The 14,582-nt window shown below is 32.2% G+C and overlaps 1 protein-coding gene across 10 annotated transcripts in view; it reads left to right on the plus strand.

Annotated features, from left to right (window-relative positions):
• LOC130901333 (calmodulin-binding transcription activator 2-like) overlaps window positions 1–14,582 on the plus strand; it is a 488,194-nt gene that overhangs the window by 100,420 nt on the left and 373,192 nt on the right. For all 10 annotated transcript variants that reach the window (XM_057812641.1, XM_057812676.1, XM_057812684.1 and 7 more), the window contains exon 2: window positions 2,954–3,019. In XM_057812641.1, the coding sequence (XP_057668624.1) occupies window positions 2,980–3,019 (40 nt within the window). In that variant the 5' untranslated portion in view covers window positions 2,954–2,979. The remainder of the gene's footprint in view (window positions 1–2,953; window positions 3,020–14,582) is intronic.

Genomic DNA, 14,582 nt, shown 5'->3' on the forward strand with positions numbered 1-14,582 from the left:
GCCCACTATTTGGTACTTGCAAATCACATCACATGCGCATCAAAACCTGTTGTTCAGTCGGGTATGTTGGATTTGGTCGCCAATACTGACTGAAAAGCTTCTTCTTCTAGGACTTCTTTTACCCTGCCGATTTCGCTATGATACACTATTTCACTTGGAGAGGATTTGATTGCTGATCTTCCTTCTTACAGTTGAAGTCATTGTTTTTCTATTTTAACCGTTCTGTTAAAAGGAAATCTTTCATTGTACTGGTTCAACCTACTCTTTAATGACAGAATTACCTCTACCAGTATTCCTGGTTGAGTTGTCTATTCAAGGACCAATTTCTGGAAATCTTCTTAAGGAAATCTGGAAACCACCGCGTTTGATGAAATATTGATACGCTCAGAAGCAGTTGTATCCTGAGAATATCTGTATTACATAGCAATTGACATCATCATGATTTCGGTTTAGCTTTTAAATTGTCTTTGGTATACTACTTAGCCTTCACTACGACATCCCACTGCAAATACCATGTATCAAGGTTCTTCGGATCTCAATACATCAGGCCTTAGTATAGTTAACTTATTCTATTATCAAAGCAACTGAAGGTATTTTTCTTCATTATTTTGTACTGATACCTTTTAAAAGTACTGCTGTTTTTGTAACCTCTGCTGAATGATATTCAGACGCTGAAATCGAAAGTATTGTTATTGATGATTGATATTTTCTTATTCGTAAATTGCACAAAAAACTTTAAAACTTTTAATTCATGCTAATATCTCGTGAATCTAAAACATTTTCATAAATAAATAAATTTAAAAAACTGTCCTAATTCAAAAGCTCAACTAATATAAAAGTTTTTCTGTTACATTCATCTAACTGGAAATTATCGGATTGTACAGTACATTTGTAGTAACTACTACATTATCTTAAGACTCAATAAAATTAACCTGTCTATAACGAAACAATCTACTTAAACCGATTCCCAATTAATCAAGGGATTTGATTAAACCACTGTCGATGTCAGCTGTACATGAAACGAGCTTTAGACCTAAACACAAATACACTCTTTCGCTCTTACACGTCCCCTTCTAATGTTCTTAGATTAGGCATTAAAGCGATTGAACGGCGCAATTTTGATCATCGGATGACGTTTGTTTTTACTTATACTGAAAACTGCAAACCCACCGCAGGATATTTACTCGTAATTGGATTGAATTGAACAAGTATCAATATTCATTGGCGTAGTCATTAATTAGCGAAACAATATAAAAGTTATTTACGTTTACGTACAGTTTATATCTGCAAATTATACACATAAAAAATGATATATCTACTTATCACCTCTAAAATTATTTCGAAATGTGATAATTCAAATATGTGGTTTGCCGTTTTTCAAAGGAGAGAACAACTACTGGTTTCCACGTTTTTATTTCTCATCAGAGCAGCGCAACGTTTCATTCGGAGTCTGTAAAATTTCATGACATTTCGATTAATCAGAAAAAAGTGACTGCCATTTTAGTCACGCTACTTTTGTTATTGCCAGAAAAATGGATTCGAAACAATTTCGTGTGTTTATATATCATTGCTTCTTCAGGAAAAAAATACTGTACAAGCTCAGTAGTGGCTTCAAAAGTATTATCTGGATGCTGCTCCATCGAAAAGAACCATTTGTTATTATTTGCAGAAATCAAACGTGGTCGTACAGACACCGATGATGGTGAACGTTCTGGTCGTACAATTGAGGTGGTTACTACAATTAATAAACATCAAAAAAGTCCACAAATTGGTTATATCTAATCGTAAATTGAAATTATGTGAGATAGCTAAGGCCGTGAAGATATCAGAAAGCAGTATGTTTACAATTAAGCATGAACATTTGACCTTGAGAAAGCTTTTTTTAAAGTGGGTGCCGCGTTTACTCACAGCCGATCAAAAACAACAACGTGTTGATGATTCAGAGTAGTGTTTGGCTATGTTTACATGTGATAAATCAGATTTGTTGCGTCGATATGTAACAATAAATGAAACATGGAATCATCAATTCACTTCGAAATCCAAACGATCATCATCTGGCTTCAGTGTTATGGGATGCGCATGGAATATTGTTCATAGATTATCTCCAAAAGGGAGAGACAATCAATAGCGAAAACAACATAGAGTTGTTGGATCATTTGATTGCAAAAATAAAGGAAAAACGGCCTTATGTGTCGAATAAAAAACACTGTTTCTTCAAGACAATGCACGGATTCACCAATGGATGGCAACGATGGTTGAATTGAACGAATCACTCTTCGAATTGCTTCCTCATTCACCGTAAAGTCCAGATCTATCTTCCAGTGACTACTGGCTATGAAATTCAGCTCCATTGAAGAAGCAATTGCTAAAACTCAAGCCTATTTTGAGGCAAAAGACAAATCCTTCTACAAACACGTCATCGAGAAGAAGCGTTGGCGTTGGAATGATTATTGAAGGAGATTACATTGAGAATAAAATCGATTTTTGGCAAAAAAGTGTTTTTCTCAGTCACACCAATTATTAAGTGATATGTTTGTTACTTGTCTTCAGGCAAACCCTATAAAATAACATTCATTATTGTTAAATCTAGAAGCAAAAGATTAGAAACCTATAATCTTTGTAGATGCATTTTTTTTTTCAAACACCTATGAATTTTCTGGAACCAAAATCTGCAAATTCTGAACAATAACTTTGTTGTATAACAATCCACTCAAGAATTTTCTTTGATTTATAAGGCTTACATTAAACTTTGTCATCATGAAGACGCAGATGTTTAGCATATTCGTTGTTAGAGCCTTTTAAACTTCGTAATCTACGAATATATTTATTAATACCTTCACCAACACATTGCTGAGATATTGATAATAGTATTAATACTAAAACTTTATTTTATATTTTCGTCATAAAGACTAATGTTTGAATGCCAATAATAAAAAAATATTTTTCATTCCAGATTTTTCGTAATGGTAAACAGATGATATGGCCTCTTCTGCCCTCTACTGTATTAATATCCAAGAAAGTGAGTATCATATTCATACAAATCAATTCTCTTTATTCCATTTAATGTTTTCGTCAATAAAATGCAACTATAACTGCTTTGGTGATCTCTTGTTTATATTTTGAACATTAACTATCACTATTCTTAATCATATGTTGTTCTAGTTTTTATTGAACTATTAGCAACTATACATAAACATATTTGGTAGTTCTAAGGAATTTCAAAATATGAATCTTTGGCTTTCGCCTTACCTTAAATTTTTAATGTGCGGTGCAGTTACAACTAAGAGGTGAATGAATGCTGTGTCAAACTGTTACTCCATAGATAACTCATTCTAACTGTAAACTCCGACTTTCACAGCGGAATACTGAAACGTTTGAAAATGATTTGTGCAGAGAGAGACCTGAAAATTGTATCAACGAGGCTCTTCCTCATCATGAGTACGTACTGTGCCACAAGTCAGTTTTTATTCGCTTCCCTCACCAGATTTAACATTACGTGACTTCTGACTCGTACCTTAAATAAAATTTGTGTCAATGGCCGATTTCTAGTATTGGGAAGTTCACAACAGAGTAATTGCAAGAAATTCCGGAAGAGGCGGTGGATTAGCGTTGGGAAGTGCGTTGCTAACCAAAGGTATTACTTTGAAGGAGGTTAATTCAAATTTTCTCTTAGTTCTCAATAAAATAATTCAATGCTTTTTCTGATCCCATCTTATATACGCTGAAATTATATTTTACTGAAATAGAAAAACGAAATCAAAATTTCAGAATACTAAAAAAATTTATTGGGTAGAACGAAAAATAACTTTTGATGATTCTTAATCCAAGCGCTTTTCTTTTGCTTTAATAATGAATGGAGGCGTTGGTTGGGTAATTGTATTAAAAAAAAAAAACAAAATAAAAAAATACTGGGCCCTCGTTCGGGATTTGAACCCGGGACCTCCCGCACCCTAAGCGGAAATCATACCTCTCGACCAACGATCCGTTGAGGTTATTAACTAAAAACATTTTACAAGCCATATAAAAATTTGATTTATAAATTATGATTTCTCATCTTTTTGATTTGGAAATTGACGATCTTAAGTGACTTTTCAAGCTGATGACGATTAATTATTTTCAATCTAGTATTTTCGATCGAAACCGTTCAGTTTTCAAGGTCTGTGGAACCGATACACTAAGAAATAATGAACTAGCATTAAACGATATTGAGAAACTATATGATAATTTGAGTTTCATTTGAAGGAGGTATTTTCACGTTAAATAATTCCAATTTATAGTTCAAATTTCGTGTTATGAGATTTTCTGTAAATATGTATAGAAAGCGGAATAATTAATTTATTCTATTTGACTTCCACACTCTATAGCTGAGCGTAACTTCAGTGAATATCAAGAGACTCAGTAGAAGTGTTTTCGCATGGCCCTTGGGTAATTCTCTACCCCAATATATCCCAGATCAACATAGCAGGGCTTATTTACTTACTACCAAGAAGAGAACTTCATAAACATTCACAAATATCGCTTGCTACATGAACGGCGGATGATTTTCTGGTCTTTTGTTTGTTTGATGGCGTTTTTCACCTCGTCGTTTAGTACGGTGGGACTTGTGTTACTTTTTAATTGTTCTATTGAATGCAATCTGCTAAATGAAGTGCTTCCGTCATTTTCTCATTCCTTAATTATATGTTTTTACTCATTACAAATTTTATTTGGTAATAAGATTTCAGCAGACCCAAGAGAAAATACAGGACATCAATTTTTTGTGCGTAATTGGCTAACCAATTTGAATACATCAGTGACGGTGCCTCTAAAACACTTTTTTATTAACGAAAACATATGAGGATCTGGAATAAAATATTTGGACTATATCATCGACAATTTTCCACCAGTCTTATAGTTCAAAAGGAATTCGGAAGATATTTATAACAAATCCGAAATGAAATCTTAATTACATAAAATGGGCCATATATTATACTGAAGGTAAACAGTTTACCTTAAATCTCTGAAGACGATAACTTGGTTATCGAAACGCGCGTCAGAAAGTGTTGTATCGTGAGTGTTGGTGTATTGGTGGTGTAAACAGTGTATTCAGTATGAATATCACCAACGGTTCCAAGAATTCCAAGGTAGAACCATATATTATCAAAAATACATTCTTGAGATCACATTTTTTTTCACAATTGTTGTAGCACCTCACTTTATTTTGAATTGATTGACAAAGAATAAAAACAGAAGCAAGTCATTTTACGACTTATTTGTTGTGATCGTACTTTGAGCTTTAGTGTACTACGCATGGCTTTAGTATAATCTATTAGGAACACGTACCCAATGATTGTTGCTGGAACACTACTTTTGGAACGAATAGAGGACAGAAGAAAATTCTCTATATTGGATCCTAAGTAAATAATTATTAATATATTCCACATAAAATTTACCCGAGTATCACAGTTTGCAACTGAATAATAATTTTGTGATTGCATAAGGGCTCGTTATTATTGAACGGTCATATTAATTTTTAAGTACTAAGATTCCCTAAATCTAGATCTTGAGTAGGTTTATCAATTCGGATGTACGTCTCATTAAGAGCACAAAATCTGTAAGAAAATTTTTATCACGCGAAAAATATCACTTTTATTAACATTTGGCTAGTACATTACTTCAATTACTACAATTTCTCAAGAAATATAAACTTTTACAACTACAAAGAAATTATTGATTGTTATATTGAAACTCGAAAAGGAACTTCCTTATGATCGGCTAACAAAAGAAAAATATTTCTCCTGGCACTGATTAGCGATGTCATTCGCAATTATTATTTTAACCCAAACATGTTATATTAATTTCTCATTATTGTATTTTTGAACTGTTTACAGTATGTAATTTACATTTCAAGTACGATACACGATCTCAAATATATATTGACATGGGCTAACCCAAATCTTCTGAGATTTATCTGGAACATTTTTCGGTAGTCTCTAAATTCTACTGAACAAATTCACACAAACAAATTTTTCTCTCAGAAACAAAAGCAATAACAACGGGAAACTCCATTTCGATGTATTTTCATTAATTTAATCAAAGAAGACTTAATTAAAAAATAATAGACTAGACTAGAATAATTGAGGCCCAAAAGTTGACCTATCTGAAAAATACAACAAAAAATTTCATTTAGAATTGAAATATTATCTCCAAGAAAGTTTGTGACACACTGCGTATAGTTAGAAAATTATTTAAAGTAACCATGGAATCTAGTTATATTCGCTATTAAAAATTTATGAATGATAAATAAAAAAAAATGTGTTTGGGCCCAAGTTTACAGATTTAGACATATTACTTTTTCTCTAAACCCAGAAGCTTTCGCATTATTTGACTGAAAAAGAAGACGCAAACTTTTAAATTTGTTTGTTATCTCGTTGTGGATGGCAGAGATTCAACCTACATTTTGATGAAACTCAATTTGTGTAGAGAAAACAAAGTGAAGGTATACACATCTTCTTAGCTTGTTATACATAGTGCGAACTGTCAAATATAAATTGGACGAGATTGATTTAGTGATGTAGCATACTTTATTCGTTTTATTTTATAATAGTTATGAATCTAAGGTAGAAACATGAGAATTTTCTATAAAATGAGAATACAATGGTTCCTCTATTTAAATATCAGCGTAGTTTTGTCATATCCTCCTTTTCATCTGCAATTAAACCCTCCGTCTCATCTAATCTAGTGAATTATTTTGACAGTTTACATCTATTTCAAATGCCAATGTAATAATGAGGCGTTATGTAGGATAACCGAAGGAATCATTAATGTCCATCTTGAAAATTCTCAATGTATACTTGTTTACGTGGGTAGTTGTACAAGTGCATCAAAATTACCAATAACTTTTTTATAAAATTTTCTTATACTCTCAAGAGTTTCTTTTCGTATTTTCGTGACATTATAAACACAAACGATTGAATATATTCCTAATCAATTGAAACATCGTAAGTAAATTTAAATATTGTGAAAAATAAAGAATTAAAATGAAAAGTATAATTATTGTAGTTAACAATATTTTATATTATACTATACATGGTAGTTGATGCAAATTAGTCATTGCTTCGCATTTTTTCGTGAAAAATATGAACTTGTAACACAATTTTCGATTTCTGTAACGCAATTACCGTTGAAATTTCCTTAAAGTTACAGTCCTGTAATAAACTTCAAAGTACGGTAGAAATATTCATAGTAATGGATTGGGGAAGTAATGCAGAGAAGCTCCGTCATGAACAAAGAATAATTTTATCACATGATGATGAACGATCTACCTTCGTGTAGGTATGACTACAAAGTCACTGGGTGTGGATATTATTTTAAGTGGCTAATCCAAAATGAGATTTTTATCAGTTTCCGAACGTCACGTTCAATATTCAGTGGAAATTCCAATGAATGAATGATTCTCATCATATTTTTATAGATGTCCAATAATTGTCATTCAATATCTGGTTAACCCGATCACAGTTTCCGACAAGTCCTCATGTTATAGTTGAAAGTAATCCTGTGGAGGTTTGCATCCACTATCACAGATGACTTTAACGCGGTTTGCAGCTCTGAGCATTTGGGTAAGTTCTTTTGGTAGACAGTGTAGTATCCGCAGATCGCTATTCGGAGACACTTGTTTTGTAGCGTTTGTAGTGGCCTTAAGTAGCCTTTTCCTGTGGCAAAATATACTGGAGCTACATATGTGAGTATAATTTTGATGATACTGTCCTTTTAAATTTGTGCTACAATATATTGTGTGTATATAAGCAATTTGTTTGTCGATCTTGAGGTCATACTGCGATATAGTTTCTGCGATATCTTGACAAATAGAAATTCAGTTATGCACGTGATAGGACTTGTGTCTTTAACAAAATTCTCTATTTCCTATTAAGATGTTTGTGTGTCGTTGGAGGTTGTTTGTAGAGATTGAGATCAGTCGGCCAAAGTCCCTAATGATGTTTCCATTGATGAAGAATTGGCTGGCAACTTAACGTTTTGTTATGTGCGAAGAAAAAGATTGAGTAAATATCAGAAACCAAAGTTGCGGATAAAATTGTAACTATATTTCATATCAAACTCTAACAACTTGCTTGAAAAAATTTAATCAAATATTCTGGAATCTGAACTTTATATAGAATCAGGTCATAAAGTAAATATGAATATGAAAAAAAACTTTAAACGCATTTTTATATGAGAATGAAATTATTCACTTTCATCCCTTTGTGGTAACTGAACGTTTCAAATGAAAAAGTTTCGCATATAAAGAGTTTTAATCTTATAATCAGCAATATTTCAGTACAAAAATGAAGCATAGAATGAAATAAAAGGAATCATATATAACACTTGCTTTTCTTGCAAAAAATATATGACGTTGAAATTCTGCCGAAGTGTATTTTCGCACAGATTTGAATTACTTTATGCCTTATTATGAGTTGGTCCCTTACTGAATATTTTTTTACTTAAATTAACAAAAAACAGGGAGAACTACGGACCATAAAATTTATCAACGTTTACTGATCCGCGGATGTGTGAAAACATGAAATAATAAATATAAATTTGCGAATAACAAAAGGATTAATCGTTCTTCTTAACCGTAAATAAACACTTGACATAAAAAAACTGAAGCCGAAACGAAAGGACTCTGTCCTTTACTTTGCCCGCCCCTTAACTTTATTTGTAAACCTAAAATGTTTTGTCATCCAAGTTATTTCGGTTTCCATCCTTTCATGCACTAGCTCAAAAGTTTTGTCAGCCTTGGACATCAACCCACGAGAACAACTTTTGTCCGCCATTCCGTATCGTTGTCATAAACAAAACACTACATCGAGTAGGCTAATATATCTTATTAATGTGCCACAACGACAAAAAATCAAACTCCCCTTGTTTGTTGACGTCCAGCCAACTTGTTATAGCCCAAGTTTTGTATGCCATCTAATGGCTCTTGTTGACACTTTAGTGCTTGCTTTCAACAATGTACAACTAGTAGTGCATTTATATTGTGTTATTGTCGATTTAGAACTTCCCGTTTGGTCGAAATTTCTTTTCATATTTTATGACCCGGTTTAATGTATAACACACCAGGGGAATAAAGAGCGAGGTATTATTGTATGTACTATTGACAACTAAAATGAATTGTGTATTTCAATAATACAGGCTGTCTTAAGTTTTCGTATACAGGCAGCATATCGCTCGTTCTTATATTTTTTTATGAATAACAACAAGAACATTTATGTTACTGGATTATAGAAACAAGATATTGTCTCCGCCTACGTTTTCAAAAACTTACACAGATAGAAGCAGAATTATTTTTTATTTAAAAAACCGATGATTTTATGGCAAAAATTGATTAGTTATTCTATATTTTCTTATGTAGAACATCAACCATTTACAAACCTACCTATAATAATTAATCTACTACTAAATTATTTGTCAGTGTCGAATCATATTTGGATAAAGACTGAAAGTAGTCGAAACGTCAAATTTTTATCTGTTTTTTTTAAAATCGAGTCCGTTTAGGCGTTCTACCCAACCAATTTGCTTAATTTTTTTTCAATGAAAGGTATTGATGCACAGATCAGCCATCAACCATCGAATTTCATCTAATTTTCACGATTCTCAAGTTATACTCAAATGCGATTTCCCCCTGTACATTACTTATGGGAGTTTTTCACATACACACGTTCTATCCTCGATATCTCAGGTTCTATTCAAGATAGAGACTTCGTTTTGGTACAAGAACACTCGCTGAAATACCTTCTTTCTTTTGAGTTTTTAAACACTTAAATCGGTTGAGTTGGAGAGGAGCTAGGCGCGGAGATTCAATGTGGAGTTATGGATTTTTGTAGGTTTTTGGCAATTTTTCTACATTCAAAGATCTATATCTCAGGTTCTAATATAGCTACAGAGTTCGTTCTTTTCTATTATAATGATTTCTGATACTTATTTAATGGATTCGATGCGAGCGAAGCCGCGGGTAAAAGCTAGCAAAAAATTTGTCAAGTATAACGGCGTTAATTATGGGCAAATTACTGCAGATTGCTTTGTTAAATCCTGAATCCATGGCAAATTATACCTGTCTTTCAAGATTAAACTAAAAACGAACTTTTTTAAGTTAACAATAATTGCTGAAAACTCGAAATAACCCACTTTATACGAAAATGACAACTACAATTATTATCATGGCCAATCACTAGAAACTCAAAGCCATTCGATTTATTCTTAGTGGAAACAAGCCTTATCGCGAGGAAGATTGTTAAGATTATGATTAGTCTTAATTTTGATAGTATTCAATTTTATTCTTTCTCCGTAAACAATAAATAAACGATTCCTTCCAAATTTCGATTTCATATATGTATATTTTATTCACCCAATGCTTCCTTCACATACTGACATTACATTTTATTCAAACCTTCGACAATAATAAATGAAATCGACTAAAATCATGTTTTCCCATACTTGTATCCAGCTGTTGCCTCCTGTATTTGATTAACAAGTAAGTAGGGTGTCATAACTTCATAGTTGAAACAATTAGTCCATCATCAGTGTATCCGGTTGTGAAGTAGTTATCTCCTTGAGTCGAGTGAAACCAATGAGAACTAACATAGCCTGGTCCATTTTCATATCGCTCCAATAGTTTTACCACTAGCGCCATCAATGCTTTTAATTAATTAACAACTACTGGGATAACTTGATGCAATAATGCTACATTTCATTAACTAAGTGAAATAGTGGAATATTACTGTTTAAATGCAATTTTCAATATGTAGATGTAGTAATGAAGCCAAGCACTTTATCAATTTTTTAAAAATAATTCTTGTAGTTATACTAAGATTTTTTCATTGTTTTTTAAGTTCTTAAGAAGTGAAATTATTATTTATATCTTGGAGTACAGTCATATTGAAAATAGAATATCATTTTGGATTCATAATCCTCATAATTTGGCATTGGATTAAACCAGATAAACAAAATTGCATATCATAATTTAGATTTTATTGATTCCAAAAATCCGGATTCCTTGCTGGCTCACTTATGATTATCAAAATAATCATAGAAGAAAATAGAAAACTGTATTTAATACGTAAGTTGGTATTAGCGCCAAAATGAAATTTCCTAAAATATGAATATTTTACACCCACAACCAGATAAAATGGGGGATGGATATTTGTATGCTAGAGGTCTGAAACAACTAGCCTAAAATCGAAAAAGGGGTAGATGTTTCAAATAGAAGTTAATAAAAGGGCACCAAAGAAGTTTTGGTAAGCATACAACAGGTTAAACAGATCTACTATGTGCTTATTTTGTTTGATATAAAAGACTATTTTCACATAAACTTTTTGTTTATACAAGCTCAATGTGGTTGAAACCTAGAAGAAAATCTGAAAGTGGATCTTGGTAACAGGGAAAATACGGGAGTATCCCTAAAAGCAGTTTATGCTCAACCGTATCCCAAGTTCGGCTTAAAGCCAACCCAACCTTCTGAGGACTAACATGGGACTGCCGTTTGTATAGTACTGCAGAAACTGATTGGTTGTCTTAGGATAGACGTGGATGCCTGCTTATAAAATCTATTTTCAATAAGTTATTTACAATTGTAGCAATAATATATGAAAGAGGATAACTTTTCAAAAAAACCCAAACTAAATCTACAGTAAAGCGCAGATAAAACCGTGAAATAAACAACAAATAATATTAGCTACTATTACTGAAGGCGATACAAATTATTCTAATGCTATAAACCATTTGAGCAATTACGATTACTATACGAATACGAAAAGGGCTCATGTTTTGGATACAATACATGATTATACTTTATTAAAACTTACACCAAGGAGCTAGACATTTAAAATGATGTATCGTATCATATTTCTGTTAATAACAAAAAATAACGGTCACAAAAAACGAGTTCACGGTTAGTATCGAGAAACTGCACAAAAACAGTGGTAAACTGTTGTTCAGCAAATTTACACAAAACAGAAAGATAAAAAGATATTTTCCCCGTTGGCAATTTATCATCATAATTGTTAATTTTTTACTAACATTAAGGTTATACCAGCTTATACATTGGTGCTTATTTTGTTTTAATAGATATTGAAGGGTATGAAGTGTTTTCAATCCATTTATATCGGAAGGGTGCATCGAATATATTAACACAATATTTTTCTAAACCTGATGAGTCTTGCCACGGACACGGAAGAAAAAATAGCTGCTGGAGAACTTACATCGGTTAGGCAATTGTTACCATATATCTGGAGCGATTCATGAATTTCTCAGAAGTTTAGCTGCGGCAGGACAAAAGCAGAATCTAATATATGCGAAAACTAGCCAAGGAAAATATTTTAAACACCATACATGAGAAAAATCTATACTTTTCGATCGCGACAGATGCAAGTAATAAAAAAAGCAGAAAAATGTTTCCAATTAGCATACGATACTTTCTCTATGATACAGGGGTGCAAAATCGTCTTTTTACGATTTCGTAAAATGCAACCAGGAATCAGCAAATGAAGTAACTAAGAGCGGACTTGGAACTCCAATTTTATGAGAAAGAGATGCAGTTAGAAGAAATAATGAAACATATCATGACGAAATTTTTATCTTTAGTACGGTTGTTGAAAGAATAATTAAAATATGACCTACCCTAATATCTTATTTTCTGTAGTTCCGCAATGAATATCCACGTTCAATAGAGAAAATAATCACAAATGAAGACGAAGAGAAAAAGACTTTGGCATATCGGTCATTTATCCGTAACTTTATGTTTTCGATAGAAATAACAATGAAGAAGATTGAATCAGATACTCTGTCAGCTGTTGAGGTGCATACTAAAATGCGTGGGATTCGCGAGAAGATCGAGGGAAGAATAAAAGAACAAGTATTTTGGCAGCAAAGCGAGAGTGAATTAACTGCTGATGCAAACGAATTACTAAAAAACGATTTTCTACAGTTCTACAATAATTTTACAGGCTATCTGTTGTGACGATATGATTTGTCAGAAAATAATATTCTTTCCAAGCTACCCTTTTTAAACTTTTTAAACTACAACAATTTTCAAGAAGCTGCGGAATATTTTAAGATAACAGAAATAAATATGGATTGCTTGTATGGAGAATTCCAAATAATCAGTAAAAGCCTGAATGTTGTTAATACAACTTCTGTTTGCTTGCAAGAGTATGGGAGCGATTGAAACATTTTCCGAATTATATCCCTCGTTTTTAGTATACCCAGATCAAAATGGTACGTGTAAAGGATTTTTACACAGATTGTACTTAAGTGAACTGATTTAAAAATAAATGTATTCATAATTTAATAAAAAGCGAGTGATGCTCCTTTTCTAATTACGTTAAGAATTGTATTGATTTTTATAAATATGTTAAAAGTGACTTTCTCTTCGATGAAATATAAAGAAAATGAAGTATGTAACTATATAATTTTTTTTTTCTATTTTTCCTAGGTAAAAAACGTAATTCCCATATTTTTTTGCCTATTTAAGCATTTGCCTCTTATAGGTTGAAAAAAATCTGTCAAATGGAATTACAGGTAATTCCTTATCATATTTGGGCTTTAACAATATGTTTTATTTTTGTGGATATACTTCTATTCATGTCACGGAAGTATCCTAAATTTTGCAAAATCGGAAATATCACGGAGTTTAATTCAATTCCATTTCCGCTGTTAAACTCATAAGAGAGGATTTCCGGTACTTTGCTTCGCTCAGTTTTGAATTTTTTTGGTAATTAATTCCGTAGACATTTCCATAAATAAAAATTAAAGACCAACAAATACAATATTCGTGATTATTGTTGAAAAAAATAAATTCTACATTAAAAAAAACTTTTAGCGATCAAACTATGAGGTAATAAATAACTCTTGACATAATAATAAAATTACTGATGAAACATTATTTAATGTCACTATTATAAAAGCTTGGGATGCTTTGTATGACATTTTTAAACGTTTTTTAACCAATAGATCTTAGTCTGATTCCCAATCCGGGGACTGTCCGAATGATTTTTTTGATTACTGAAAAAGTTATTCACTGAATAGGTCTTTTCCATTATTCCTTTTTCGGTACGTATCGATAGTTTAAATGGTAAAGCTTGTAGCGCATAACCAATAGATTTGGGTTCGATTCCTACTCCGGGTCGACCCAATTATATTACCCTTGCACAAGGTAGCTCACTAAGTAGGTCTTCCCTGTCCTTCATTTTATCTGTTTCCCATTTACTTAACTCGCTCAAAATGGTGATATCGAAATTTAGGACTTGATGTCATTAGCTTCATTTCATTTTATAATAAGGACATTATTTTCTCATGAGTAATTTTATTCTTATTTCATCACAACTTTGTAATTCTGGGGCTGCACGCTTACGTAGTACTCTTATGCAAGGGATACGAAAAGAAATTTATGAATCCTGTCGAATATAATCAGGATAAACAGATATTTTGATCGAATTATTTCATTGTCGTCAGTCATTAACAAGTATGCAAAGTATAATTCAAATCTGATCGCTCAAAGTAAAGAAAAATCCAGACCAAAAAGTCAATTACAAGCATACAAACATACA

This window comes from Diorhabda carinulata, chromosome 1, assembly GCF_026250575.1.
Source record: "Diorhabda carinulata isolate Delta chromosome 1, icDioCari1.1, whole genome shotgun sequence".
Classification (NCBI taxonomy): domain Eukaryota; kingdom Metazoa; phylum Arthropoda; class Insecta; order Coleoptera; family Chrysomelidae; genus Diorhabda; species Diorhabda carinulata.